At 34.0% G+C, this 13890-nt stretch overlaps 1 protein-coding gene across 1 annotated transcript in view; it reads right to left on the reverse strand.

The window, feature by feature from the left end:
- Positions 1-6435: 6435 nt before the first annotated feature.
- Positions 6436-13890, reverse strand: part of PDE3B (phosphodiesterase 3B) — an 87164-nt gene continuing 79709 nt past the window's right edge. The window contains exons 12-16 of the mRNA XM_013298231.3: positions 12293-12492; positions 10242-10445; positions 9679-9840; positions 7981-8227; positions 6436-7637 (exon numbers count right to left, since the gene is read on the reverse strand). Coding sequence (XP_013153685.3) covers positions 7414-7637; positions 7981-8227; positions 9679-9840; positions 10242-10445; positions 12293-12492 — 1037 coding nt within the window. The 3' untranslated portion in view covers positions 6436-7413. The remainder of the gene's footprint in view (positions 7638-7980; positions 8228-9678; positions 9841-10241; positions 10446-12292; positions 12493-13890) is intronic.

Here is a 13890-nt window from a genome sequence, read left to right on the forward strand (position 1 = left end):
CTTTACATGTGATATATACCAGCCTATAGTAATATAACAGAAAACAGAATAAACTTAGTATTTATTTCCTCGCTGTTTTCAAGTGCTGACTTCCTTCTATGGTCACATTAAAAATCTTAAAAAAATATTTTTGATTTGTGTAGACTATGACTTATCAGAAGCATGAAAAAAATATTACATATAAAAAAAGATTAGCTTTTTAAAACACAGGTAATTTGTTAGGATGCTGAACAACATTAGTCCCACCATTAGCATTTAGACAACAGGGTCCATGCTGTATGCCCCATGGACACTCTCATACCCTCATTAAAACAAGGGAATAAAGGATGTTGTTCAGGTCCTTCACTAATATAGGTAATGCAGGTAGGATTTCATACCAATAAGGAATGAAAGTTAGGTAATAGAATCACTTATTGACAAAACATCTTAATTACCTGAGAATAATTCTCTTTTCTCCACACACATCCCTGTTTAAGGAGTCCAAATTCCCTTTTAGTTCTCATCAACATGCACAATAAGCTAGTTAAAATAATAATACTTGTGAACATGCACCACAGCAGAGTTTTGTAAGCCTCATTTCTCCAAGAAAAACATAAGTACTTATGACCCCTCTTGTGCCTGCATAGACTTGTGTAACCTGATTTAATTGTTCTTTTTTCGGAAGCATAAATGTTGCTTTTTAAAGCCCCTTCAAGGCATCTTCAGATCTTGTTCCATTGTATTTTATGTTGTATAAAGACATACTGTTTCTCTCTCAATGCACAGTCTAAACTGCCACAGTATAGAGGGAAATGCAACATAGCTTAATATTGCATTTACTTTATTGCAAATTGTAGACAGTCTATAGAATATTCTTCATGTCATAATGAATGTCATATATTTGAAAATAGACTGTAAGAATTCATTGCCGATTGCAATAAAACTGAGTGCTAAGGGATAAAATTTATCTAAAAATCCCCACCTGCTTAAACTAATCATCTTTGTAATTATATGAATTACATCATTTTAAAAAGCACCCAACACCTCCCAAAGTATGCACTTCCTTAAGATCTAGAAAGGACCACATAGCCTGACCAAAAAATAAGATGTAATAAGCTTTAGCAAACTAATTTTAGACAATCATATATTTTTAAAATATTTTGGCTACTGCTTTTCCATTTATTCATAAACTGACAACTAGACAGAGTCTTAATTCTGGCTGAGCTTCAAACTTTGTCTGTTTTTTCAAAAGGATTCTAGCTGTCTCCCTTAACAAATAAATATAATATTTCTGGTGGGAGATATAATAAATACTCCATAAATTAAAAGCTTCTAATATTCACTGAAATAGAGGTTCAGTTGACATATCCAATTCCTGTTGGCTGAATGTTATTATTTGACTATTTTCTATCATTGTGCACATTTTCTTATTGGTATTTAAAGTGATCCATATCAGATCTCATCTCTAATCGTAGTACTGAAAAACTAGGTCCAGAAAGGATCTCAGTAAGTTACGCAGTTCACCCATCTGACTGGTAATATGTTTTTCTGAAAACTGTTTTTCAGACTTTTTTTTTTTAAATTATTTTCAAAGACTTCCCTTCCTTAATACTCCGAGGTATTCTATTTCAGTGAGTCATAGCCCCCTCAGTCCTTAGACAATTAGCCATGTTGAGCCTGAATCTTCCTTTTTGCAATCTAAAGCTGCTACTACTTGTCTTAAACTATGAACACTGAAAGCCTTGTTCTAATTACTTTGCTCTTTGAAGCAGCACTATTAAGTATTTGAAACTTTAGGATACCTTTTTTAAGTCTCATCTTCTCTAGACTCAGAAAAGCCTCTTGAATTAATTTTATCTTTCTCCTTCTCTTTAGGCCGTCTTCCCTATTTCTGGTTAGTCTCACTGGTCTGTACTGGAATTATGTAGTCTGTCTAATGGGCGGATATTTTTCCTGGGCTGTGACATCTGAAATGCGAAACAGTATTTTGGTAATGCCTTATTTATGATGAATAGAATAAAATTACTACAAACCCCTTCTCAAAGATGAATAGGAGGGCTCCTTCATTCATTTTTTTTTACTGAAAGCTTAGTTAATATATGAGTAAGATAAATGGACAATACCAAGAGATTAATAAATTATAGTAGAATGAATGTCGTGATAAGAGAAGGGTATACTAAGTCCATTTGAATGACCACATATAGGAGCAAGTTTTCACATCTAACTGGCACAGGTGACAGTCTGCAGTCTGCTCCCCATGTGCAGTAAGTAATGTCAGGCTTACCCTTTGGATGTTTGGTATAATACTTACATTTTAAGCTAAGCATTAGTCTTTGTTTTATATGCAAATAAAATGAAAAGACTTTGATCTCATTCAAGGTGCAAAGGGTTCTGCTGATCTGGAGAGATGACTCAGAAGTGACTCACCACCTGTTTTTTGGCAAGATATTTAGAACATGGACAAATCACAAGGTGAATGGTAGGAATCACTTGAAACGCTATGCTCTCTCACTGTTATTTAAAGGCTCTATTGGTTTCATGTCACACATTTCTATTTTTCTGAAACTTCACAGATGAACCAGAAGGCAGAAGGTTTCTTCTCTGTGTAGGACTTTTGCTCTCTCTACTTAGATTTCACAGATAGTAACATTCTGCCAGGTAATACAGCCTGCATAGTAGAACCTATCACAGACACCAGTTGCTATTACCTGTGACGTTTTGAAGTACAGAAATCAAAAGATGACTCACAGTGTACAGATTCCAAAAGAAACCTTCCGGTCAAAGATTTCTGATTGTGCTGTGCTCTTTTTAAAGCGTGTCTGTAGTGTCACATATAACCAAATAAGTGTCAATCACTTAAAAATACATTAAGCATCATTATTCAGTATCCTGACTGTATCACAACAATAGCACTTAAAGTCATCCAATTTCTGGACAGATGTTTCAATCTCAGTACAAAAGAAAACCAGTTTCTTCTTTGCTGGAACTGCTTTCTATAGCTTAATGCTATTATTAACAAAACAAGCAATTGCTAGTTACTCTATTTTTTTGTTTGTGAGAGTATTGCAAGTAAGAGGGTAATCAGAAGTATTATTTCAAGTCCAAGCCAGCAATGTTTTAGAGAAATGAGAGTAACAATTGACAACAAAACCATTGAGACTGATTGCTCAGTTACATATCTATCAGCTGAATTCATAAAGATTTGGGGAATGTACACTATGCCAGGAGGGTTGCTGCCAACTAGAAACTCAAGTGCACTGGAATATTTATCCTATGGCAGCTTAGTCCATAAGCTTTCTTTCCTCTTTCCTCTGAAATACAAGACATTATTCTTTTTCATTTAGCAAAGGACAAAAGTACTAATTGCTTATAGCCCTATCAAATTAAGATCAGGTAGGGACGAGTTAACAGTTGTGTTCTTTTGCCAGCTTCATCTCTAAGAATCTGCAGTTATTATTCTTAATGCAAGTTAAAGTCTTGCTTCAGAAGATATTGAAAGGAAAATTCTTCATTGCAAAAATGAAAGCAATTCATTACCTCAATTGCCTTAAAACAGACATGAAGCAGTACGTTGTCCAGAAACAATTCTGAAGAAAGCTGGAGGAAAAAAAGCAAAATAAAACACTGCCTTGATCATACTTCTTCCACCTCATTTAATACATTTCATATATTTATTTTCTCTCATCTAATCTCTATTGGCCACAGAAAAATCAATTTTCTTAAACTTGCACCACAACTTCAGTTATGATAATTCTATTGTTAGTAGGAGCATAATTTAATTTTCATTTCTATTTTCATTTAATTTCTAACAATCCAAATATTCTGAGCTACCAAAGATATCCTGTTTACATATTTTTTTGAAGACAATTAACTGGCTTGAAACAATAAACAGTGTCTTCTCTTCAGAATAAGATATGCTTTTATGTGTATGCCATCCTTATGTTTTCTTTCTAATTCTCATCACCTAAGATAATTCCATCCTTTTACTCCAAAACATATTTCAGACTGGGATTCCTGATCTCACACTCACCAGTGTATGAGACACTTCCAATTCTGCACCTCTCATACTTTCTCTCTTTTTTTTTTTTTTTTTTTTTTTTTTTGTTGACAAAAGGGAAAGTACTGCCCTGTGAATGTTAGTGCTACAAACTGCATTACCTCAACTTTGTATACTTTTAGAAGAACCAGAAGCTCAGTCTCAACTATGACTACCCAGGAAGAAGTGCCAAAGCTAAAAGCGAGCTCTTGAATTCTGCTAATTCCTCATGTTGATTCACTTGCCACTGGTTGTAGTTAAAATTGAATGACGGAAGCACAGAGATGAAATGGTTCTACGTACAGAGTAAATCAGGTCTTGCACAAACTTTGTCAATTTGGACTTACCTTAAATAATGTTACACCAGTCTAATTTTGCATTAACTCACCATCTAACTTTGTCTTGGAGGAAGAGGATCCAAGTAGTTCATTTGACTAATTTAGTACCACCATAACATCCAGAAGTCCCCAGAGGCGTGGAGGGAATTTGGTCCTTACAGAAAACTTTGTTGTATAGTTCTGTATGCGCTGTATGCATAGGAGCAAGTAATCCAACACAGATTGTAAAAGAAGGCAATGAGGAGATGGGAGACTCTTGATAGGAAAGGGGCTGAAGACTTCAACCTGAGAATATTATCCATAAAAGGTATATCTACTGTAGCAGCATAAACTTCAGTGTAAGTTCATTTGGCCTGATTCTTGACAAATAAAAGTGGTGAGTGTTTCTTTCTAAAGTATTTTGAGTATGTTCTTTTGTGTGCTTTTCTGTGCTCCTTAGCATCCCTTGTCAGCTGTGAACTGAAGTGTGGTCACAGATTTAAATTGGTTGTAATTTGTCAGTGGGTTGTTAGCAGAAGAAGAGGGACATGCCTCATAAGGAGATATATTACTGTTGACAACAGCTCAATCAACATTCAAATGACCCTGCATTACTGTTTTTGAAAGATTCAGACACCTTCAGTTACAGTTACAACCACTTCTGCAAGCATGCCCTGAAACAAACTTTCATGACATTTGTACATTTTTTCCCCTTGCTCTTAGAGTAACAATGTCACATATTACATATACATAAATAACAGGCATTTTAAAGTGGATTTTGAATACATTCCTAATGAAACATATCTGTGAAGCAAACTATTGTAACTTGAAAATAGCTAATTGGAGATACATATTAGCCTTATAGTTTATTAAACACCGAGGTTTGCTACTTGTTTCTGAATTTAAGAATTGCTTCAGTATTTCTAAAGAATTTAAGGGAAACCTGAGATAAGAAAGTTGCTGGCGATGTTGTCACCAGATATAAATGCTGCCAGTGCCTTTGTAAAAGATAAAATGTTATTTTTACCTTCTTATTCTTTCTTTATATTAGTTTTTAATTTTTAAAAAGGAAGCTAAATGGAAAACTGTCATGTAAAATAATATAACAGTAACTTTAGACAAGCTTATCTGCATCTTTTCTCAGTTAAAGCAAACTGAAACTAAACAGCATTAAAGTGATTTTTTTTTTATATACAAACACGTAGGCTAAACACAAAATGCTGAGAATACAGCATACTTAAACAAGCATAATTTCTGTAGTCTTCAGATTACTTCTTAGGAAAACATATGAACAAGAAATGTAAAATACAAGTGAATGATCAGTAAGTGCCAGCTTCAATAGTGCAACATTTTATTAATGACAGAAATATCTGTTTTTAACACTGCTCATGTTACAAAAACCGCAGTGATAGTAATAATGGCAGCAAAGGGGGATTTGGCACTGAATATATAATATAGCAAAAGCACATCTCAGTGGTCTTCTAAATGGATCAACAAAAAGCTTATTAGTGGAAAATAAAAAAATAATAATCCTTTTCAGTTATTTAAACTGGCCAATTGGAAGAGCAGAATAAAAGTTTGTTTGTCTAAGACAGTGCAATACAATTTACACGAAGTTATCTTAGGAATGTCACTTTTTTTTTTCAGGTCACCTGATGTAAACACAAATATGCTAAGATATATTTAGCAACTTGCGCATGTGTGCATTTGCTTTTATTCAACTGCACAGCATATAATTGTTTAGCACTAAAAGCTGCACTTTTAAAACTAGCTTTATTTGTGGCTTGCATACTTGTAGCCTAATTTACGCTCTTTTTTTTATTATTTTTTATTTGACCTACAATGGTAGTGTTCCTAAAAATGTATTTGTGTGGAATGTCTAACTTTCTTTTTTAAAAACTCAACAATCTAAAATGTAATTTAGTACAGTGTTGTTTACCTTACTATTAGGCTTTATACGAAGTTTTCATGTTCTGCTTTCCATATATACATTTCAGGATGTATATCAAACTTGAAGACAATATAAGCTATGTCTGTGATAGAAGAAAAGATGTTTGGCACATTAAAATACACTAGCAATTTTGAAACAGTAGTTTAAGTCTCTTTTTAAAAAAAAAAATCTTTAATTCTCCTAAAGTTTTACATACAAAGTATAAATGAAATATGATCTTGTTTCCTTAAAATTTAATGCCGGAAATCGGTTCAAGATAAAAATCTATGATGTGGTTGACTTGTTTTTAAACAGGAACCTGAGTAAGCGCAGGAAATATAGCATTATGACTAAAAGAATAAAATTCCTTAATAAGTTAAGTAAGCTGAACAGGTTTTTAATGTTCTACCACAAAACAGCAAGGCAACAGAAGATAATGGCCTTGCATTCAATGAATTATCATGAACATCCACTGCAAACCTGAATATTTTCTGCAAAAATAAAACATCAGATTATGCACAATAATAAAAAGCATCAGAAATAGATGCACCTGGATATTTTTTTTTCTTTTTTAAACCACAAATATCAGAATTCAGCATTTGTCACAGTCCTTGAACAGTTGCTCTGAGATGACTACATTAAGCACACTACTGCACTAAGTAGACACCCCACAACAGGCTTGCACTGCAACAGTTACATAGTTTTTATATAGGCACAGACTTTTCTCATTCATGTTCAAAAACAACATGAAGTAACTCAAGACAATTAGGATCCATCCCACATTTCCTTGTTAGCAAAAATTTCTTGCCACTTTGGTAATTGAAGTTACTGAATGTTTTTAAAAATTGCAGGTACCTCAAAGAAAAGAAGAGTTCCATATTCAGCAAGGCAGCATTATATCAGGATATTTTATACCAACTAAGGCATAAAGAATTTTGCATCAGGGTATACAATACTCAATCTTTGAATAAAGTTTCATATTCTTTGTGATGAAAGTGCATAGGAGTGGGATTCCACTAGAGCAGAAAGAATCCTCTCACAGTATTAAGGCCTTTCAATTTTATGTGAGCTGTGTCAGGCTAAAGTCAGCACAGTGGGAAAAAAAAAAAAAAAAGTAGGCTATCATCATACTGGACACCACTGAAGTTTTCTTAGCATGTCTTGTCTTCTAGTTGTTGCTCATCATCTTCATCAGCTTCCTCAATAACCTGAATTTCATCTGATTGAGGTAAAGATGAGATCTCAGTCAGCAGTTTAGCTCCTTCAGCTTTATTTTTTTCTTCCTCTTCAATCACTTTCTTCCATATTTTGTGATTTTCACTGAGATGGTGTATTAGCTGGCAAAATATTCGTCTACCTTTTTTTCTTTGAGCTTCTGTAAAATTATAAGCATATTTGATTGTTTGAGATTCGAAGTAATTGTATTTTACACACACAAAACAAATGGCACATTGTGAGAGGGATGTAAATTTGAGCAAAACATGTGGATGCTTATTCAGAATATTTAAATAATGACATGGCAAAAGGTAGCAATGAGTTTCTGTTTCAAATTGCAAGTCTCCTGGTATTAACAAAAAATTTGTTAGAAGAGCAAAATTTATGAAGCAGCATAATTGCAAAATCTACACTATTTGCACTATACAACTTCAACCATCATTGCTATGTCTGAATCTGTTAAAATAACAACTGTATGTGCCAACCAAAATACAGAAACTTACTTAAAATAAGATCATCTTCCATGTCTTCGTCATCACTCTCTAACTGTGCTCCATCTTCATCATCAGTACTTTCTGCATCCTCCTCTTCATCAACCCATTGTCCTGGAAGCAGCCCGGCTGCATTATAGGAATTACAAAGAGGGCCAACTATGTGAGTGATGAAAGACTCTTGCAGTTTTGCAAGCTGTGGAGAAGAACGATCCATGAAGGGGCTTATAGGTAACCCAAGACTTGCTTCTTCATCACCCTGAAAAAGTAATGAAAAAAATTATCAGAACTTCTCACAAACTTAACTTTCAATTTTTATTTTAAAGATTACTTTTAAGGAACCAAGTAACCATCACATGGATTACATACATCTTTTTAGCAGAGACAATAATAGTATAGGCTAAGTGAATGAAAATGTGATTAGGCCAATTAAAAATAAAGACACATTATGGCTCAGACTTGCATAGCACATAATCCTGCCTTCAGCTTTGCTGCAATATACCCTTGTGCACGGATGAAGACCTAGTTCTACTGGAGCTGCTACTCCTCTGCCTTCACAGGGTGGCTTCAGGGTAAGCAGAGATTTGACTTCAATTGCTGAGCTGATGAACAGAGACAATGGGAAAGTACTCAGCTAGAGCAAGGCATTCTGGTAAATGACTTCCCCCAAAAGTAATAGAACAACGAAATGAGCTATAACATCCAGAATAAGGTGGTTTTGTTTTGGTTTCTTTTTTTTTTTTTTTTCTATTTTATAAATGGGAGAAGAAAAAAAAATTGAACAGTTGCGTATACACAACTCTGAGTTATAATAACTTACCTCAGCACTTCTCTTCTGTGGAACTGATTGTTTTACAAAAATTTTTTTCCTAAAAGAGTAACCTGGAATACTAAGGTTTTATGAGGAAGTGTAAGCGCTTCAGATTATTATTGGCATTGCTTAAATCTCCCAAGTGATTTTGTTGTTTACTTTTATCTTCCTAATTTGAAAAAGTATTTTTCAATCCTTAGTTGTTACCTCATAAATAGTTAACTCCTCAGAAAATTCACTACAGGAAAATATTAGAGTAGAAATGTAAAATATAGGGAGGGGGGGGCTTACAGAAGTTGTAAATGTAAAAATAGGCAAAATAATTTCTGACTTTTCTCCAGTCTTGATAGGATTATTTACCAGGAGTTCCACTGTAAATAACTTATCTACATTTAATACTGTTTGTTACTAATGTGTATTTTTATTATTTAATTTTGAAAGTTTTGCAATACCTTCTGTCTTTGCAGTAAGAGTTAGTTGACTACATTTCTAGTTTTGTGGATTCTATACATAATCTTTGGCCTGGAAACATACTAATGAACTTAACTTCCAAAGTAGAAGAAATTATTTAGGTTTATTAGCATCATCCTAAGACAACAATAAATAAATAAATAAATAAACACAAACCCAAAAGAAAATAAACTTCATACATTAAAAACTGACAACCTTGGCAGGGGGCTTGTTTTCAAGCTTATAAAACAATTGATAGGAAGTAAAAAGATTATGTTAGTATGCTACCTATAAAAATATATTTTCAGTGTCCAAGAAGAGAAGATGGAAATATCTTACCTGAAGATTTAATACAAGGAGTAATGTTTAATTTAGTTACACATTTAGTAATGCAAAGAACTGATCATCTATCAGTAAAAAAAATAGTAAATTGCACTTTCCATACCCACCTGTTCATAAAATTCATTAACAATGCCTTCTGTCCATTTCAGATGCAGCTCTCTAACTTTTGCTGGGCCATTAATATCTGCCAGTTTGATGCATATTTGACAGGCCAGTAGGCGATCATTTTCATTGCTCCATTCTATACCATGACTGTTGATATCATTGACCTGCATTAAGCACACATATTTTAAAAAATTAAGGTAAAACTACTCACGTCTGGGGTTTTTTTAGGCTTTGCACAACAGACACTTGCATTAATTTTTCTATACATTTTTTTCTTTTAAGCATATTAAGACCAAAAGTTATTTACTAGCACTCAGAAGGTGGAAATGTGATATGATTGAGATCTCCTGTGGGTCCCTATGTCATATTTGCTAAGCTTATAGGCAATTTACAAAACCATCTACAACTGGTTTGTACAAAGAAAGTACTCTATTTGCATATTTTTAGTAACATAAATTAAAATAATATAAAACTTTAAATGCAAATTTATTAATACCAACAACTATTGAGTAGCAGCATCAGTATATCATGACCAGCTCAGTGCAGACACTAAAATTTAACAAACCTTGGCGTTAAATTCCGCAAGAAAATCAAAATGCTTCTTGAGATCTGTGGCAAGGATCGCTTCAATCACTAAGAAACGAAAACGCTTGAATTCTACATGATCAAGATTTGATAAAAAGTTGTATTCCGGTCGTGATAAGAAAAGATTCCAGGCAGAAGCAGCATGATGATTTTCCAAGACTGATCTGTCATTGTAGAGAACAGCCTACAAAAAAACCCACAAACCAACAGAAAAACAAAACAACAGAATTGTGAATGACAGAGTTAAGATTTTAAATTATAATTAAAAATTCTGAAGCTTAAGGGTCAGTCAGAAACAAGTCTTAATTAAAAAAGTCACCAACAAAAAACTATTGGAATGATGTTTTGCCTTCTAGTTTTGAGGGTTAAAAGTGAAGCAAAAATGGCAGATGAGAAAAATAATAAACAAAACCCAACCAATTAGCAAAGTTTTTTTCACTCCTTAAAAGTCCTTAATAATGTCCTAGTGACATCTACATTCATACTGTAGGCACACATACACAAACCACTTGAAATGTAGACTTTGCACTCTTGGCAATACACGTGGAACACACACACTGATATAAAAGAAAAACCACAAAAGCAAACAAATAAAACCAAACCAAAACCCATATCTAAATATATGCTTTTAATTCCTCTTAATTCCGATACCGTTCAAAAAACCCAAACAACTCCAACCAAAACCCGCCCCAAAACATAAAAAAACCTCCAAAGCATATAAGAACTGTGGTTAACATGAAATGGTATGGAGTATCACTAGTTGTGTGCTACATTTAATGCTGATGGAATACATTTTAACTGCAACTGAGTTAACTAAAATATTAAAACAGTAGTACATTTTACTTACAACTCCCGTGTTTATAAAAAACATCCTAGAAAATAATTAATTGAATATAGATTAAACAGGACCTGAAATAAATTCTTTGGAAAACTGCAAAAATAATCTTTATATTTTAAGGAAAGGAAGAGATCAACAAAGTGATTGTGTGCATTTTTGAAAACTGGAGATGAACGCCTGTGCTGTTTGTTTTTATTCTTCCTTATATACAGTTTTCAGCAGAAATACATACCTGCCTACATTCTGAACTTCTTTTGCAATAAGGAATTGTTGAAAACTGACTGGAAAGTTCACTTTTAAAGTCTTCATCTCCTGACAAGTTGCATTGGTTTCTGATTTACTATTATTACTGTTGTTGATGTTGTTATTTAAGTTTGTCTCTAAATTATTAAGAGAGACCCAAAGAGCCATCATATATATTCTTCTGCTGATAATACTGCACTCTTTAGATAAAAATGTGTCACCATGCAGTTTAGGCATCCTTTCTTCAGTGCTTTTCCTTCCAGTTGTTCCCTGTGCCCCCCTCCCCCCCCCCCATTTTTTTTTTCCTTCTATCTGCTATTCTGTTTAGCTTTACTGTCCTTTAACTCTTCCACCTGAGCCTTTTAGACCTTGAAGAGCATAGCATCTCCTTACTTTCTACTTTCTGTTCTAACAACAAAGTTGAATATGGGAGATAAAAGCAAGGATGCCTTGCTGATTTCTTATTTTACTCAGCCTCCCTTAAAGGTAATGGTTATTTACCATAAAGGACTAATTTGAAATACAAAGATTAGGTGATGCAGTTAATTGGACTACTAGAGGAACCTGGTTTTTTACAGTAATTGTAGACACCACTATGATTACAGAGGACTCTCAAAATGTAAGATATCCATGAATTAGCTGCTTAGACAGTCCTAGGGCCAGCTCTTTAGGAAATAATCTTTAACTCTACTCTGCACTGATTTATGTTATTATTTTCAATTTTGTAAACTGAAAATTATTTTTACACACATACACAACTAATACATACAAAACACATTGGAATTTATCAGAAAAAGAAGTATTATACAAGTTAAACTCAGATTAGTTTCCGTTTCTTAAATTGGGCAAATGATCCTAAACAGGCTACATTAGGGATATAGAAGAGAAAAAATTTCATCATTCTGATTTCAGAGATAGACAAATAATTTTCTGGTTAAAGAATCTCTTACCTGAGGTGCATTTGTAGCCACTAGAAAAGCATTTGTACGACCAGGGTGATCATAATCGTGCATGGCAGCCGCTACATACAAAGCCATCAATTCCAAAGCAGGAATGTTTGATGCCAGGCAACCATAACTGTCATCAGCAATAGAACAACTTTTTGAAGAAATATAGCTGACTTGGACAGGGCCAATACCACTGGCTTCATCTAAGAAAATCGAAAATATAAAAATAACATATTTTTAGAACATTATTCCATTCATATTTTTAATACATTTTAAATGATTCTGCCAGATACTATTGTGAACATAGTCTTAATATTGTTATCCTTGTAATTGTGGAGCTGAATACTCAGCAAAGAAGGACTTACACTTTAAAAATAGAAATCATAATATTGTTTATAGATAAACCAGCAATTCTGAAGGAAAGCTGAAATGCCAGTAAGTCATACATACGTTCATCATGGCCACATGGGTTGTCCAAACGAGTAGATGCACTCTTACAAATGCATAAAAAGCTTCAACTGTTTCATGACATTACACAAGGAGAGCAAAATCTTACAGGACGTTGTGGAGCCTGTAAGAAGTGTCCCAGAACTGGAGAGTGGAATGTTCCTGCTCTAAAACCAATTCTTAACCTAGTACTACATACAGATATACCTCAGGAACCATTTTTTCAGACAAGATTTCCCATTACAATGCTGAGGGATAACTGTCGTTCACACAAATACAGGAAACTTTCAGAAGACCTTTGAACAGTCATAATTAGGAAAAGAAATTTTTTTAAATCACCAATCAGAGCTCACTCTTGCCACGCAATTTTAGAAAAAAAAATGTAGACTTCACACTTCTGACAATGCATGTGGTACAGTGCCTTAGAAGACATGGAACAGAGAAAGTCACTCTCTGCTACAGTTTACTCCTCCTGCTGCAGAAGGCTGGTTTAGAGGAATGTTTCAGCAAGCACAGAAGGTGATCTAGTAGAACAAGGAACACCATCCATCTAGTCTACGTGTCTTGATTGCAAAGAGTTGTCATTTAGATTAGAAAGCAACCACAAAAATCTAAGCTTTTAATTATTAAAATGCACGTGTAGGTATTTGTTCCATGGGAGGGAATGAAGAGAAGGAGAAAAACTAGCAAAAATGTACATCTGAGTCCAAACTACACATCTTAGAAAATACACATGGATACCAACAGTTACATGTTACTCTTAAGGTCTGTCACTTCTTTGCCTTCCTCTTACTGTCCTGCTGCTGAAGACCTCCTACTGCTACACAAACCTAGAATTTCATTCCCTTCTTAAAATGGCAGCACTAAAAGAGCATTCTACAGTTTCTCTCCAGCCTCAATAAGGCCAAGAAACAATAAATCAGCGTCTCCCTTAGTATTTCTATAATTTGCCCATTTCTTGAACTTGCAGACTTAGAGGAAAAGCTCTGGGACAGTGGAAACTGCTGCAAAAAAACCTAAACCCATTAAGTTAGAAATGTTTGCATGATAAGGAGATTCACAGTTTTATTTTCCTTTCCCCTGGACAAAGTCACTACTTAACAACAACAAAAAAAAGTAATAGCACTAATTTCATCACCACATAACAAAAAGGG

The sequence above is a fragment of the Falco peregrinus genome, chromosome 9 (assembly GCF_023634155.1).
Source record: "Falco peregrinus isolate bFalPer1 chromosome 9, bFalPer1.pri, whole genome shotgun sequence".
Classification (NCBI taxonomy): domain Eukaryota; kingdom Metazoa; phylum Chordata; class Aves; order Falconiformes; family Falconidae; genus Falco; species Falco peregrinus.